Source organism: Acomys minous (assembly GCF_964271855.1).
Source record: "Acomys minous genome assembly, chromosome: 9".
In the NCBI taxonomy this organism is placed as follows: domain Eukaryota; kingdom Metazoa; phylum Chordata; class Mammalia; order Rodentia; family Muridae; genus Acomys; species Acomys minous.
Window position 1 is genome coordinate 18,669,920 of NC_140490.1, and position 16,413 is coordinate 18,686,332.

The following is a 16,413-nucleotide window of genomic DNA, read 5'->3' on the forward strand; positions in this document are numbered from 1 at the left end:
GGGCAATGGGCTTTGAGGACCTTGGAAACATCCCAGTGGCTCCTGCAGCAGGCAGAAGAAGCTCGGCCTCCAATGACTTCACTCTGAGCAGTGTCACGTTGACCTGCTTTATGGAATGGGCATCAACTCAACTCTCCTGTTATATATGATGGGAAACCAAAGACTAGTTTTGAAAATTATTTTTATTTTAGGCATATGAATATTTTGACTACAGGTGTACCACGTGTATGCAATGCCCATAGAAGCCAGAAGAGGGTGACAGAGTTAAAGGGTCGTAAGCCACCATGTAGATACTGGGAATTGAATGGGGGTCATCTGAAGGATTAGCAAGTACATTTAGCTGTGGCATCATCTCTCCAGCCTGAAACAGAGGATTAGAAAGGAAAACAAGTCTATAGCTATCAGAAGGTCCGTAGCATATCTCCACGTCTAAGGCTCTTTCTAGTGCACCTCAGTGGTCCATTATTCCCTGACCCACCTCAGAGCCAGAAGGGCAATGAATATGTTATATCCCCAGATTTCTTTCTCCTCCTCTGCAGTTACTGGCTACTGACCAACTGACACCTTCGTAAGGCTGGAGCAACTTGGGCATCTTCTTTATTGGTGTTTCCAAGGTCTTGGTAAAGAAGGGCTTGGGTCGTGGGAGTCATGATGGTTCCAGAGACAGCAGGACAAAGGCAGCCTCCAGCATTAGACACACAAACAAAACAAAACAAAAAAGACTTCGTGGGAAAGGCTCCTGTGTCCAGGTGCTGCGGTGGTCAGTGTGCACTTCAGCCAAAGGCACTCTTGGCAGGTGTCTATTTGGGCTTCTCAAAGACTGTCTCGGTGCCTGTGCGGCTGCGGCTGAATACAGATGGGGCAGCTGAACCAGCTTGCTCTGTAGGCAAGAGATGGAGGAGGGAGTGTCAGGGACGTAAAGTGGCTTTCTCAGGGGCAAATCTCCCTACGCTGGGTGCAGCCCCTCCTATGCCCAGAGACTCTCAACACCTCTAAACTCCCCCTGGGGGGCGCTTCTGTCTCCAACCCTACCACAAGCTCTGGAGTACTCACCACAGTCCCGCATGACCTGGTATGTCTTAGACTTGATCTCTTGGTTCTTGGCCAGGTTCCCTCGGGCCCCCTTCAGGTCTTCTTCCTTCACAGGGGGGCGCTTCTTCTTGATGGGGGCTTCAGGAGTGCCAACCTTAGAAAGCCCAGAGCCTTACAATTCACAGCCTTGAGATGAGGATTCCCCCCAACTTTGGCAGGGGTTCTTTCTTCACAGATCACTGAAGTCAGCCAAATCAAAGCTCACTCCTCTCCTAGACCCTGTAAGTCCCCCTGCTCTCTTGGTCTGACTTGGACATCTGACTTTGCCTCACAGACAGGGAGCTCCTCACGCTGGCCTTTTGTCAGGCCAAGTTCAGGACCCGGCACAAGGGGCAGAGGGGGAAAAGGCTGCACTTCAAGACTGAGCAGCCTTAATGAAGTTCTAAGACCTGTTCACTGGGTGGCAAAGAATCTTAGATAGACTGCCCCCTTTTCCCAAAACAAAAAAGGAGATGGGGTAGACGCCATGCAGCAGGCAGCAAGAACAGCCTTGCTAGTGTTTGTCCCAGTAGAGCTGGGGCAGCCAGATCAGTGCTAACCCTTTTCCTCAGCTCCGGGTGCCCCAGGCTGGGGCCTTATTCCTTCTTAAGCCCTGTAGGCAGGTGCAGGGATTCCCTCAGCTCGCCTGGGCTGGGCTCCCAGGGGAACCTGGGCCTGCGCAGAGACACGCCATGCTAGGGAGATAGAAACAGAGCTGTGACCTATAGGTACAGCCACCCTCCCTCACCCTTCCTCCAGATTACAAGTGTTTACACAACTGGAGCCACCAAGCCATCACTCAGCTCCTGTACATGCATACAAAGGCACACACAGTTCTCCGTACGTACTCCACACTCGCAAAGCAACCCCGCACAAGCCTGGAACCACCAAGGCCATTTCCAGAGCCTGGTGGGGCCCAGGGTGTCCTGAGATCAGCCTGCCGGGCCGTACCGCCTCTTGGCTTTTACTTCCAAGCAGACAGTACTAGAGTCTAGCCCTCCCGACTTCCTTGGCACCAGCGGGGCCCCACTGAGTCCTCTTACCTCAGACATGGTAGATGCCAAGCAAGCTCTCTGTAGGTATCTCTGGCAAGCAGTAGCCACAGGAAGAGATCTGCGTGGCGCCCAACCCTCAGGAACTTATATAGTCTGCTTGTTTGTCCTGGGCAGTCACTGCCCTCCTTTGGAATCTTCCAGATGATTCAGATCCACGCAGCCACTAGCAAGGAGTTTATTCTTGGAGATGATGGGCAGCAGTCCTGGCGGAAGTACACAGCTGGGGGTACCCCGTGCCTTTGGGAACAGCTGCTTACTTGCAGGTGGGGGGTGCTGGCGCTGTTGTCCAGTCTGTGTTTATGAATGTGAATCCTGGAATGTGTGTGACAGTCTGGGCAGGCTGACTGTAGGAACCCAGCCCAGGAGCTGGGGTTTGGGGGGGGGGGGTAGGAATCTCTGAGGAAAGGGAGGGCCCTGATGGATGCTCTGAGTTTTGTCTTTCTCTTCTACTCCTGGATTCCAATGGAAATAGATTTTCCATCCCAGCGCACTACTAGCAGGGTGGTAACTTCCTTTGTTGCTTGGATGCATTTCCTCATGGTGAGCACAGCTGACTGCATGAGTAGCACCGAGGCTGAGGAGATGCTGGGGGGAGCTGCTAGATCACAGTTTTGCTCATGCCCTGGTCCTCTATGCAGACCTAGGACAACTTCAGTAAAGGGACAAGGCAAGGTAGGATATGGGCCCAGGGAGGCCCAGGAGACCATGCTTGCTGGTGAAGGTCTAGAGAGTGCGTCTGCCTACAAAGGGAACTGTGAAGCTTGCTGGCAGGATTTCAGAGGAAAAGGGTGAAGTCCACTTCAGCTATTAAGCTGTAGAAAAAAGGACAGAGCTCCTGGAAAACTGTTGAGCACTCTCCCAATGCCTGGAGAAATCACCTGGAGCACAAGCAGGAATCCTAAGCCTGAGGCGGGCAGTGGTAGATGTAGGTTAGAGGTCTGTCTTTGTTAGACTTATCTCAGCTCCCTCCAGTTTATGATGGACATTGCCTCAAAGGTGCCAGGCAGATGAAATTCAACCAGGAGCTAACAGTTACCCTAAATGTCATTCTATAGCTGCTGTACCTCAAACCCCACCTCAGTCTTGGCTCTGGCCCTGGTCTCCAGTAGGTTAGTATGAATACTACCAGGTCTAGGCTGAGCTAAGCATTGACCTGAGCAATAACCAGGATTCTAAAGAGAGCAAAGAGAGGCCAGGCCACACTGTGTGAGGAGTGCCCACAACTGGCTCTGTCTGGTTCTGGCGTCAAGGACAAGGGTGTGGGAAGTTCAGCTGTCTCATGCCTCTCTCACGCCCCAACACAGCATAATCCCCGGGAAGAACACTGATTTATACTCTACAGAGAAGATGGCTGAACTATGTGCGGCCTCTTTCCTCGCAGATTTTGACCCCACAGGAGGCTTTGGAGAATTTATTAACTCACTGAGCTATTTTAATTCCAGAGGACACACAACCAACAGCCACAAAAGGGATGGTTTCTTTCCTCCTTCTCTTTCTTCTTTTTTGATGTCATAAAATGTGAAAATGTATTGTAAACAAGTTTACAATGGAAGTACACCATCTTCTCTTTCATCTAAAAAATGAGTCTCTGTGACTCATAACACTACTGATTAAATACCCCATTTGACTGGCAGCTGAAGTAGGAACGGTTTTTCTCCACACAGGTCTGACTTCTAATAAACCGTATAGAAAGAAAAATTTAAAAACCAAACCAGTCAGCCAACCAATGCACTTTTCATTCAGAACCTGGGTGTTCAAAGCAAGGCTGGCCACCAGTCCCTTACTGCAAACAAGTCTCTCACCAAAAGCTGGATGAATCTTCACACTAGAGCTAGCTCATGCTAGCAGTGGCTGTACACACCTTTAATCTCTGTACTCAGGAGGCAGAGGCAGGTGGACTTCTGAGTTGGAGCCCAGTCTGATTTACAGACAGAGTGGGTTCCAGGACAGCCAGTGGCTACACAGGATTGAAAAACAAAAACAGCTGGCCGTGGTGGCGCATACCGGTAATCCCAGCACTCCAGGAGGCAGAGGCAGGTGAATCTCTGTGAGTTGGAGGCCAGCCTGGTCTACAAAGTGAGTCCAGGACAGCCAAGGCTACACAGAGAAACTGTCTTTAAAAAGAAAGAAAGGAAGGGAGGAAGAAAACAAATCAAACAAAACAAAGCGAGTTAGTTTATATCCCGAGAGGTTTGCTGCCTGGAAGGAGGGACAGTCTGGCGTGCTCTTTCCAGGTCCCGGGACATCTTTCAGATGTGGATCCTGAGGTGGAGCGCTACCCTGACAAAGGGAAGTTCCAACTTGCATTTGAGTCTTCTTGTTTTCCTGAGGAAAGAGGCAGGAAAAGTGAGCCCACGACTCCTTGTTGCCAGGGGATTAACAATTTAAAGTGAGGCAGGAAGCTACCACCATACTCCAGACATCTTCTGAAACACAGATTGAGAAGTCACTGTCATGCAGGATCTCACCATTCGTCCTTGTCTTTACCAAAGTCCCAACAGCCGAAGGAAATTAAAAAAAAAAAAAGCCACTATCTCTCTGAGTTAGGTGTCAGCTCTCTCTCATTGGTTTATTTCTGTTAGTTACAAAAACAAAACAAAACAAAACCCCTATATTCACTGCCTTGGCTTGCAAGGTTCCACCAAGAGCAGCTTGGACAAGGTACCAATTTGGGCAAATTAGATTGATGGCACACCATAGCTTAACCAGCATTGCATTTCCCCGCTCTAGCACTTTTGTGATGCCTGCTGTCAGCTGGAGAAGGGTCCCACCTCATAAGGCACCTTGGAACAAGTGATGTGGACACTCATTCCAGGGAGGGAGGACAGGCAGCTCAGGAAGAAGTCCTGGCCAGAGCCCTCTACATCGGTTCTAGTGAGACAGTGCACCACAGTAATAGAAAGGCCTTGGTGGCCACTGGAGGCTCTTCTGAGGGACACAGGATTGTGTGAGCTTAGGTGCTTATGTTGCATGCGCACATTCACACAGGAAGAGGGGGAGGACCAAAGCACGCCAAGCCTGTACACAGCCAGGCTTCAGTACCAGACGGCTGCTGAGCCAGCTCCATAGCTGCACACCAGAAACTATAGCCCTTAGTGGAAACCAGGATGCAGAAAGAGCCTGTACCCGCCTGCTTCCTCTGTCTTCAGGCCCTGTGCTTGGGAGCTGGGAGGCCTGGGCAACTGAGATTTCCATCCTTCGCAGGGTTCTTCCACCTCTGTGCCTGGGTTGGAAACTCTAGGAGCTCAGGTCTGGAAATGAGGTTCCAATCCTGAGCTCCAGAAGGATGGCAGGGGCAGGCACGGCACAACCAGACAGGAAGGGAAAGTGAGGACGGACTCAGCAAGGCCACCAGGAACTGACTGCCTCACCGCTGAGTTTGAGCTGTACTGTGCCACACAACTCAGTGGAACCTCATGGAGAAGGGCAAGAGAGTGGCCATGGTTGCAGGATGGACCTGGCCTCTGCCTGACTGGAATGTGAGGCCTCCAACAGCAGCCTCACGCTTTTCAGTGGTGCTTGCACTACAAGATGAGCAGAGAGAGCCACCCTAGAGCATATGCTTCTGTCTAGGACAAGCAAGGCTTCTAGTGGCAGAGGACAGCCCCAGGGACCCTGGATGAAGGCGAGGTTCACATGCCACAAGCATATTGAGATCCTGTACGTGTAAACAATATACATTCTCGTGTGGGTTTAGGAGGAGGTTCTGAGAAGAGGTGTCTCCTCTGTGCTCGTCTCACCTAAGGCCTACGCCGCACCACTTCCAGCCCATGAGGTAGTAGGGTTGTGCTAGCACTGTCCTTGACCGTTGGACTGAACAGCTATCGCACAATTCCAACCCACCCTGCCACCTCCACAGCAGGTACAATGCCAAGTCAGCCTGTACCAGGTAAACTGCAGCCAGGCTGAGAAGTGGGTGTAACTGCCAAGGAGGAGCCACAGTCCTTAAATACCTCATACTATCTACATACTGAAACAGCTCTTCCCGGTACTTGGTCTGTTGCAGTCACTTCACAATGCTGGAAGGCATGACAACAGGCTTTTCTGGCCAGGCAGAGGTCTCCAGACAGCTGAACAAGCTAGCAGGTGACAGCTGGTGACAGGCACCAGGGCAAAGGTTGGCTCTGCAAGCTGCTCTACTGGGACGTGGAGGCTGAGACCATTCTCACAATTGCAATTCAGAGGCTCCGAGAGAGGCGGAAACCCAACAGGGGTAGCCTGGTGGGCTTGAGTCCTCTGGTCACAAATGCTATCTTGTGGGCTCCTTTCTCCATCGAGTTTAACTGAAGCCTCTAACATGGCAGCCTGTGTGCCCTGGCAGGACTCTGCCTGTTCCCACATTGGGGTACACAGAGCCACTAGAACAGCAGCCTCACGCCCAAGTCTGACTTGACAAACTAGGGATTTCTGGCTGCAGATAAAGGCTAGCTACCCTTCCCATCAGCATAATTTACCTCATCACCAGATATTACCTAACAACAGTCCTGACTCAGAAAGTCCTCACTTTTACACACCTCCCACCAGCTCATACCCCATGAAAGGCAAACAAATCCATTTCTTTGGGGATTAAAAAGAGTTTTAAATACAATAGTATGAAAATATAACTTAAAAAATATAAAAGTCAAACAGCATACGGAAGACTTAAAAATCTGTTTGCCCTAGACCCATAGATACTTTGTAGGAAATAAACACATACTCAAAAAACAGTAACACTGTCACAGCTCATAAAACTGGCTTTAGAAATAAAGAGTTACAAAAGCCATTTTGAGTTAAGAAAGCATTCCTGTTCCAACTTGGGCCACCAGTGGCTGGTAACCCTAAGCACGTCACATGTCCACACGGCCCGCAGCCTCAGCTCGAGGACCCCAACAGTCTATGTGTGCTGTTTTCTTCCACCATGCCACCTGGTCAGGCCTAGGACAGGGGGGTCTCACAACACCCCAAAGGGACAACAACGAACAAACAAAGCTCTTCGCTTGCATATTTGGTCAGTGTTTGTAGTGCAACTGAGTGGGACCTCCAGCTGCCCACAGCCCCCTCAGGCACAGCTCCTCTTCCCTCTTTTAAGTCACAGTAGTCTGGGGCGGGTGGAGAGCGGGCAGAGACAGCAAGAGGAGTGGAGGTAGAAGAGGAGGGTAGAGAGGAGGGAAAGGATGCCGCTGCAGGGCTGGGCCCCAGGACTGCCACTCGCAGCGTGGGAATGTGTCATACAGGCAGCCCGAAGCGGTGCTTCTTCTTCACAGGTTTGAGGGGGGTCAGTCTGCGGAGGTCCTCCTCGGCATCAGACTCCTCCATCTCATCGTCAGCTGATATCAGGATCTGAGGCAGAGAAGAGGGAAGGCCTGAGACGCCAGTGGCAGCGCATTTTGTACTTGTTCTCCTTGGAGCCCAGCCCCTCTGGAAGGCCTCAAGTCTCCCACATCCTTAGAAGAGGGTCGTGGGGAGGTCCCCCTTCCACAGTGAGCTGTGCTGGCCTGTTGAAGCTGGCATTAAAGTCACCACTCCTCATCTGCCAATGCTTCCCCCCTTGCTGCTCTCATCCAGCTTCTTGCCAGACCCAATCCGATCAAAGCCAACCACGTGCATGACTCTCAGGGCCCTGGAACTGCCTTAAATAGAGTCTCTTTCAGAAGGGGATGGCACAAGGTAGTGTAGTTTCAGAGGGGCTGCCTTGAGCCACCTCTGTCATTTCTGAAGATAAAGAGGGATATGCTTTACTCATCCATGCAGCTGAGACACTGAGGACAAGCTTGTTCATTCCTGCCACAGCTGCTGGCCTCAGATCTCTGAATACCACGGGAAGGTCTGAATAGCCCACACGAGGTTTAAGGGCCCAAAGCCTACCTGTGAAGGGGAGTGGGAATTCCCACCTCAGGGGTGGGACAAATAGCCTCATTACCCTTCCATGGACCAGATCACTTGATGGCTCCCTGTTCTGACCAATGTGCATTTCCTCTCTGGTGAGAAGCCAAACCATGTGGTTGAGTGCTCATATATCATAGTTTCTGCTTTATGGTTATTTGTTATTTGCCAAATGTTTGCCAAGGTCTTATGATGTAATAAGCCCTGCAAGCAGATTCTATGAACACAGCCTTGGGGAAGACATGGGCTTGCTCTCTAATCCACCTATCATCTGGAACTCCCTCCAGACTGCCCAGGGTTCTGCAGTGGTGCTGCTTATGCCTCAGTCCCGGGCCACACTGTAAGTGTGGTGCTGAGCTATTTGTCTATTTGCTTTTCCTCAAGTCTCAGGGTAGCATCAATCTCAGCCACTGATTTTTGGAGGGGGTTTGGGAGTTGGTGAGAGTCAGGGTCTAGAATTTGCTATTTAGACCAGGCTGACCTCACAGAGATCTGGTGCCTCTACTTTCCAAGTGCAGCATGCACTAAGCCATGTGCTACCAAGCCTGGCTAATGTCAGCCGCTTCTGCAGCTTCCACAGGCAGGACAGTGCTCTCAGTGCTGTGGGAGTTTCCTCAGGCCTCTGGAATCCTGCTGCTACAGGCTGAGGCATGAAGGTACAATGGATGCTGCAGACCAGGCAGAATACATACCCCTGCCCCATGCTGTGTTCATGCACACTGGCCCTTGAATTTAGGCACCAGCAGGTAAAGGGAAATGAGGTTACCTCGGTGAGGTTTAGCTAGTTCTATATTTTAGAAGTTTGCAGCCAGCACTTCCCTTGCTTGTTAGTAGAAGACAGGGCTCCAAGCACCTCACTGTTTCCCTGGAATAAGGTGGATTTCACCTCACCTAGCTGTCTCTGCTGCCACGGGGACTTGTCTGTAACAACCCTATGTACTGCATCTTTTTGACCTGAGAAGGCACATGTGACAGCAGGCACTGGGCTCTGGTTAGATGAGGTTCTAAGTGACCTGGCTACTCTTTATCTCAGCTTCTTCTTTCCTTCTGACTGGTGTTGTGAATCAGCATTCAGGCACAAACGTAAGATCAGAGACCCCTGGAGCCCAGGGCATGATGGCTAGGCCCTCAGGGAGAATCAGGAGACTCCTACCTCAGACTCAGACTCCTCATGGGATGCTGCCCTTCGGTAGCGAACCTTGCTCCCATTCCTTGAGTCCTGGTTGGCTCCTCTCTCCTCTAGTTTAGCTTTCGTCTTCCCCTTTCTCATGAGAAAATTGTCTACTACCCAGAACATGAAAGCCTGTGGGAGAAAAAGTGCAGGTTACTCTGGATAAGCAAAGCAGAGGGCTGCATACCCACCCCTTCCATAGAGAACAGAGAAGCCTCACCCAGTCTCGACCATTTCCCAGACCCTTAATCACAGCACTGGGGAGGCAGAGGCAGACAGAGGCAGGCAGTTCGAGGCCAGTCTAGTCTACACAGTGAGTTCCAGGACAGCCAGGGCTATGTAGAGAGACCCTGATTCAAAATACAGGATGAGAAACAAAACAGGCAGCCTGTTTGGGGGCCTAGTACCACGGTCTCTAAGTACCCACACGCTCTGCTGCTTTAGGGAACCCTGAGTCCTTCAGCTCTACATCACTTTTGGTTGCTGTGCTCATGGGTTTCTCTGATCCTGAATCAGCCATAGGGTGGGATAGCTCAGTGGGAGGTGGCCTATCAGGGAAGGCAAGCCACGGTTCCCAGGATCCCTCACCTGAAAGAGGGGCTCTAGAGTGGGCACCTGACTTCTGAGGAAGGACGCCTACCATTTCCGAGACTGGTTATGGGATGGGAGGGAACAACACAGAGAGAAAGGTTTGTCTGAGGGCTGTAAGGTGACTTCTCTGTCACACTCAGAGCTTTGAACAGGAAGCCTTGATGGCAGGGTACAAGCTGAGGTAAAACACACAACAAGGCACTGACATTGACAAAGAAGGGGACTATCAGCATGACGATGGCCAGCTTCAGGTCTGGGTTTTCAATTGGATTCAACAGGGCCACCTGCAGAGAGAGACAGACACAGTGAGGAGACCACTGGGGCAGTGCAAAGGAGACGCAGACACCCCTCAAGAGCTATTGGAAACAGCCCCTTACACTCATGGCTGCACAGGCCCTAGACCTGACTGCTGAGAACGGACACTATGGCCATTAGCTCTTTAGCAGCTTTCCCTTTGTGGACTTTAGGCCACTGCATCAAAGCCATGTGGGATCCATATTCAGCAGGGGGCAGCCTGGAGCCCCTGAGAGCAACAGTGGTGTGCCTGTGCCTTAGGGGATTGGGAGGAAGAAATTCAGTGGGCCATCTTTAGAGACCTGGACAACCCTAGACCACTCTCCAGCAGAAATCCTGCAGAGCCATCACTTCTGCAGCACAGCAGCTTTGAATACTTTGTCTTTTTTTTTTTTTTAAAGTGAAAACACAGCCAATATCTGAGCCACATGCACTAGAAGGCTCCTTGGCTTTATACAGGAGTGAGGTATCTTGGTAGCACTGGGGTCAGAGGGCAGATGGCAGGGCTAGGAAAGCCATAGACTCACCCAGGTATTAATATGTAGGTGGGTACACACCTTAGAAACGGCTTGTGGCACACAATGGCTTCAGCTGAACTAGGTCAGACATGTGCTTGAAGGACAGTGGCCAGTGTAGACACACTCACAGTTACAAAGTCTGATGACTAATCAGAGCAAGCAACACAGCAGAAGGGACTGTATGTTCATTAAGTTTACAAAGTGGATGGACACCAAGTACAAAAAGGACAAATAAATTCTCTTGTAATTAGACCAAATCCAAGACTAAAACAAAAACCCAAGGGGGCTGGGGCGGCGGCGGACAGTGTGGGCTAGTGTGGGCATGGCTTAGCAGGGAGGGCACAAGCAGGGGCAGGAGGCAAACCTTCTTCCACTGGAGTATGAGAAGGACGATGAAGACCACCGACTTTTCAAAGATCATGATCACGATGTAGAGGGCGCACTGCCCTACCCAGGCCCCACACTGCAGAGGGTCTCCTGCAGGGACAGGCAGCTGCTTAGCCACACGGGCCCACAGTCTGAGTAGGACAACACCTCCTTCTTCCAACCTCCGTGCAGCTTGTTATGAGGCCTCACTGCCCTTGGCTGCATGCCAGAACCCTGGCTCTAAGGTTCCTCATGGGTCCCTAAGGCTCTACAAATTACTTCATTTGTAAAAGAGGCAGTACTCTGAATAAAGTCAGAATTCCTAATTTGGACATACCAGAATGTTTTTCTTTTAAAAAATTGTAGGATAGAGTTATGAGGCACTAAAGTTAGTAAGAGCTCGCTGCTGGCTCCCTGTCCACTGGCAACAGAAGCTGGTTGAAGCAACAAGACTATTATTATCTGCAGTTGACTTTCCCAGGGACTGGCGCTCTCCCTCTCCACAGCGAGGCCAACACTGTGATCATACATGCAGTAATAAGCTCTTTGTCCATTTCCTCCTTTCTGTCACCCACTTCTTATCCCATCCCCCAGCACCCCTGACGACCTCAGCCCTGAGTGCATCAGTCAGACCTAGAGAAATCCAGATTCCAACTGAATTCATGTAAAGAAGGACAAGTTAATGCTTTCCAGGGCCTTCTCATAGAATTAAACAAACAAACAAACAAACAAACTCAAATTTGGGTGCAGCCTAATTAATTTTGCCTAGGTAGGATAAAGAAGATAGAAACCCTTAAGACAGGGAGGTAGTAGAAACAGGCCAAGGCCAGCAGCTAGGGCACAGGCTCGTTGGTGATTCTGTTAGTGGCTATGCTTAAGAAATGATTGGGAAGGGCCCTGCAGTGCCTCTAGAGGACAGGCCTCCTCAGAGTGGGAGAGTGGGTGCCAGGCCCTTGTCCTGGAAGCTCAACCAGGGCAACCTGCACTCCCCTGACCAGAAGAGCGGCACATTAGCACTTCAAGAAGGCCTCGAGAAGAGAATCCGGTCTGGAGAGAAACTTCCAACGTCATTTGATTCTTCTGTCCAAAGCAATCTCAGGCATTTATGCTGCAGGCCCCCAGCCCTGCCTGGGCCTGCAAGCTGAACACAGCGGCAGTAAGTGAATGCCTTTACACAGCTGTAATGGACAGGCAGCAGACTGTGCTGTTTCCTTTTCTGGACAATGAGGAGAAGGGAGAACACCTGCAGAAACACACTAACTGCCTATTCCATAAGACATTCAGACTTACTCCCACCTCTGGGGCAGGCAGGGCAACCCAGCAGGCCACCTCTCCTGGCAAGGCTGTTAGCAGGAGTTTTGTAATGCTTTTAGTAAGCCACCTGACCATACTGAGAAACGTTCACTTGAACAGGAGAGGAAAACATTTGCTAAAAATTGTAGTCAAGAATGGTGACAGCCATATAGGAAGTACCGCTTGGAAATGTCTGGAAAGGAACTGGTGTGTCTGGAAGTAAGCAGACAAGTGACACCGTTTGTTCATGTTACAAGAACATTCCTTGCTCAGAGTGAACGTTCATCCCATTTGCTTATAAGCTGTAACTGACAGGAGAGAAATGTTTTTCCTGTTCTTTCTGAGTTTATACAGTGCAGTTGCCACTGCCTTTTGTTTTTTGATACTAAGATAAAAATGTTGAAAACCAAGAGGTGAAAAGTACCATGTCCAGCTGATACACCCACACACCCTCTCCCCCTGTGTACTCGGGCCACAGGTCACTGCAGCTGGACTGAGTGGACATGTGACAGTTTGTTTGCTTATTTCTGTTCCGTCAAGAGTTTTTTAAATGCTCCCTGAAGTTGGTCTCTACAGGACAAATATGGTCAACAAGCATGGCCAGTGTGTCCTGCTATCTAGTGCAGTGGACAACCTCAGGGGTATTGGTTTGCTCTGGTGAATGGTTCCTTCAGGCTAAGTTGTAGGAGTAGGGGCCAAAGTGAAGGACACATGTGTGTTGAGAAGCTTCTGGAAGGGAGCATTTCAATGGGCAAGCAAGAAAATCTATGTTGTATGTGCTACCAGATACAACCTTGTTTTCAGGGCAAGAGAGGCTTGGTCATCAGACTTCAGATACCAGCTGTTGTTGCTCAGAAACTGTTCACCCCTCAAATAAAACAACTGTGGCTTATGTTCCAAGTACCCTGACTTCTTCTAGGAACCAAGCATGCTACATAGTGAGCAAACCCTCTTCTTTGTTAACCTGAGAGCTGTTGGGCCTACATAGAGTTCCTGCCTCAACTGGACAGGTGAGTTCACAGGTATAGCAGGCAGAATACGGTCCTGCAAAGATGTCCACATCCCAGTCTCTAGAACCCATGACACGCTGTGACCTAGCTAAGGGGGGATTCTGGCTGTGAATGGAAGTAAGGTTGCTATTCAGACTTTAAATGGAGTATCTGGAGTGGCCAGGTGCACTGAGGGTGATAACGGGGGTGCTTCAAGGTGGATACCACAGGAAGAACCCGACTGCTGGCTTTGGAAACAGGGGGCAGGGGTAAGAGTCATAAGCCAAGGGACTCAGACAGAAGTAAAGGCAGCAGAACAACCATCCTTATCAACCACCTCCAGAATGTTCCAGCTACTGATGCCTTCATGTTAATTCAACAGAACCAGGTGGGGCTTTTGGAGGAACTATAGATAAATCAAGTGGGTTGGCTTAAGCCTGCATTGATCTGTCCCAGCAGCAGCAGAGAACAATTGACAACCACAAAGCGGCAGCAATGAGGGAGATAGTCTGGGACGGAGGCCGTGGGATGCTCCTTGACAAACGGATGTTCTTCTCTGAAGACCATGGTTCCCAGCAGCAGTGACTGAACTAAGAGGACAGGGCTCACACACAGCCACCACCTTCTTTTCTCCCCATCCTTGGGGAGGCAGACAAAACTTGCTTCACAACAGGTGGCTGACCAGACCTGACCCCTGTTCTCAGTCAACAGCTGGCTGGGGAACCCACGTTATCACAGCCAGCTACTGTGGAGCTGACAGCTCTGCCTTCCAGAAGGGATCTCAACAGCAGAGGTACGATGTGAGCAGTGCTGATGGAGGACTCCTGGTGCAGAGGACACGAAGCCCGCAAACATGTCCTGACTGGGTATGTCACTTAACTCCTCTGGTTGCCCGTTTTATAAATGAAAATGATGTCAAATTGGTCCCCAGGTGCTGGGGCCATTTCTGTCCTGCAAGTTGAGAACTCTATGATTTGGGTAGTTCAGAAGTCTTCCCTTGAGTCCTGAGACACATGCTGTGTTGGGCACTATCTTAAGTCAGTGACTCACTGGCATCAAGTAACAGGCCAAGAAAAGCCCTCACTAAACTCATCTTCCCTCACTGAAGACAGTTACTTAAGATCTCTAGAAATACCCAAGGCACTCCACAGCCAGCGCCACCAGTCATGTGCCCTTTTAAACTGTCAGTTCCTCAGACATCTTCAACCACCAAGAAGTGAGTAGGTCTCTGGGCCCAGAGCCAACAGTTGTTTGGAAGGCATGCCTTGGAAAGGGGAATGTGGGCCCAGATTTCTACCCACAACCCTTGCACTGTCCCGTCGCCCTCTTGTGGTGAAGTCGTACTAACGCTACTCCACAAGAGCGGCTCCTCACTAGCAGCTCACCCTCAACCCTTCCTCATGCTCACAGCCCATACAAAAGCAACTTCTTACTCAAGATGTGGCACGAGGGTCTCATAAGATAGGCTAGTACCCACAGCTCCTGGCCTAAAGCCTTGAATCTGAGTGAGGACAGACCTCATGTCTGAGAGACTGGGACAGCCACAAGCCAGGCTGGGGACAAGCCTACAGTTAGAAGGCACAGCAACTTGACCTTAGAAAGGATGCAGACTCTAGTACTTGCCATGCAAGCTCTACTCTGTCAGCAGAGTAATCTAGTGACAGGATAAACACAGGTACGTAGAAAGAGGACAGACTTTCACCTCCCCGTGGGCTGCCTTCCCAAGCGAGAGCTGCTCCCATCTCTCTAACGTGGTGGGCAGGTGAAGCATGATCTTTGGGAAGCTCAGCAGAATGACGTGGCCTTGCAGCCCTGCAGGTGGGACCACAAGTCTGTCTGGTAGAAAGGCTGTCTCCTGGCTTCTGCCACCTTCTCTTCCCCAAAAATGAGTGTCCTGGCAGTGAAGTGCTTCTTCCCTGCCTTCAGGAAAGTGATACTCTGGCCTTCAAACAAACCCCTCTCAGTTTGCATAGGGAGACAGTCAACAGCTCCAAACCCTCCAGGTTTCAGAGCTCCACAGGGCAAGCAGTCCCCAACACGCCCTGCCCAGTGCCCAAGGGCATTACCATATTCTCCAAAGCGCAGGGATTCCCACTGCTGCCACTCCACCAAGACACTGACGGCACGTACGCCCACATAAATGAGAAGCATGCCTACAGTGGCGTCCAGAAGAAAGTTGATGAGGTACCTAGAAAGAGAGGCCATAGCAACACGGTCAGGGAACAGAAGCCACAGAGCCGGGGCCTCAGTGCAGCACTTACTAGGGTCAGAGATCAAGGCTAACAGACGAAGCCTTTGTCTGGCTTTCCTGGGGAGAGTGGCACCCCTACATATAGTTATGCAAAAGACTACAGAAATGGTGGCTTCTGTTTCTAGGTGTCTGAAAAGGTGCTACTATTAAAAACTTGAAGAAGGGAAGAGAAAGGCAGAGAAACTTGATAAACTGAAGGCGATGTGCCAAGGCCAGGATTCAACAGAAGACAGCACATCTGGAAGTAGCTAATAAGGAACCCGAGAGGAAAACAGAACCCAGTCAACAGCACTAGACCTACTAAGTGGTTCTGCTCCTCCCTGACGGTTCAGGCCCCGTGAGGTTGTACAGCTGTGCCACTTTCCCAGGGCTTTCAAGGAAACCGCTTTCTGAGACTTTTAACCAAGCAGCCAGGGCCACATGGCTGCATGTTCATCCCTGTCTGTAATCATGTGTGCAAACAGTGTTCTTACTTTTTTTTTTTAACCCAGCACCTGAAGAAAAGGCCAGGGGATTGGAGAAAGGGGCATGGGGAGGCATGCCAATAGTGACCATAAGTTCTTTTAAGGTTTGTTTCCATTTGCCTGATAGAAAACCTTTTTCTCACCAAGTTAACACCCTTTGGTTTACCTGCCCCCCCCCCCTCATGGGCCCTATCTCCAGATCTAGCTGATCACCACTGGACACAGGCTCTGATTATTCTAGGGCAGAATCAGACAAAAATGAGGTCACTGAGGCAGGCGCTGACCCTCTGTGAGAACACAGGGTTTTAACTCCCTATAGATAAGTTCAAGGACAATACAAGACTTGGCTTCAAGGAGCTTCCAAGCTGCTAAGGCCTGAGATGCTTTATGCAGACTAGCAGACCTCTTCCCAGTCTGTTCTTTGGGATGTGCATAGCACCCCAATATCGGGGCAACATACTGTGTTTGGTCCCCAGAACACAGAAAAC

At 50.4% G+C, this 16,413-nt stretch overlaps 2 protein-coding genes across 2 annotated transcripts in view; both read right to left on the reverse strand.

The window, feature by feature from the left end:
- Positions 1-164: 164 nt before the first annotated feature.
- On the reverse strand, positions 165-2,252 carry MUSTN1 (musculoskeletal, embryonic nuclear protein 1). The gene is given in 4 exon segments (XM_084796197.1): positions 165-800; positions 804-880; positions 1,054-1,186; positions 2,115-2,252. Coding segments are annotated over 4 exon segments (246 nt in total). The 5' UTR covers positions 2,124-2,252; the 3' UTR covers positions 165-773.
- Positions 165-16,413, reverse strand: part of LOC311605553 (store-operated calcium entry regulator STIMATE) — a 58,302-nt gene continuing 42,053 nt past the window's right edge. Inside the window, exons 4-10 of the mRNA XM_084796196.1 lie at positions 15,277-15,398; positions 10,927-11,039; positions 9,957-10,034; positions 9,142-9,291; positions 2,115-7,445; positions 1,054-1,186; positions 165-880 (exon numbers count right to left, since the gene is read on the reverse strand). Coding sequence (XP_084652322.1) covers positions 7,332-7,445; positions 9,142-9,291; positions 9,957-10,034; positions 10,927-11,039; positions 15,277-15,398 — 577 coding nt within the window. The 3' untranslated portion in view covers positions 165-880; positions 1,054-1,186; positions 2,115-7,331. The remainder of the gene's footprint in view (positions 881-1,053; positions 1,187-2,114; positions 7,446-9,141; positions 9,292-9,956; positions 10,035-10,926; positions 11,040-15,276; positions 15,399-16,413) is intronic.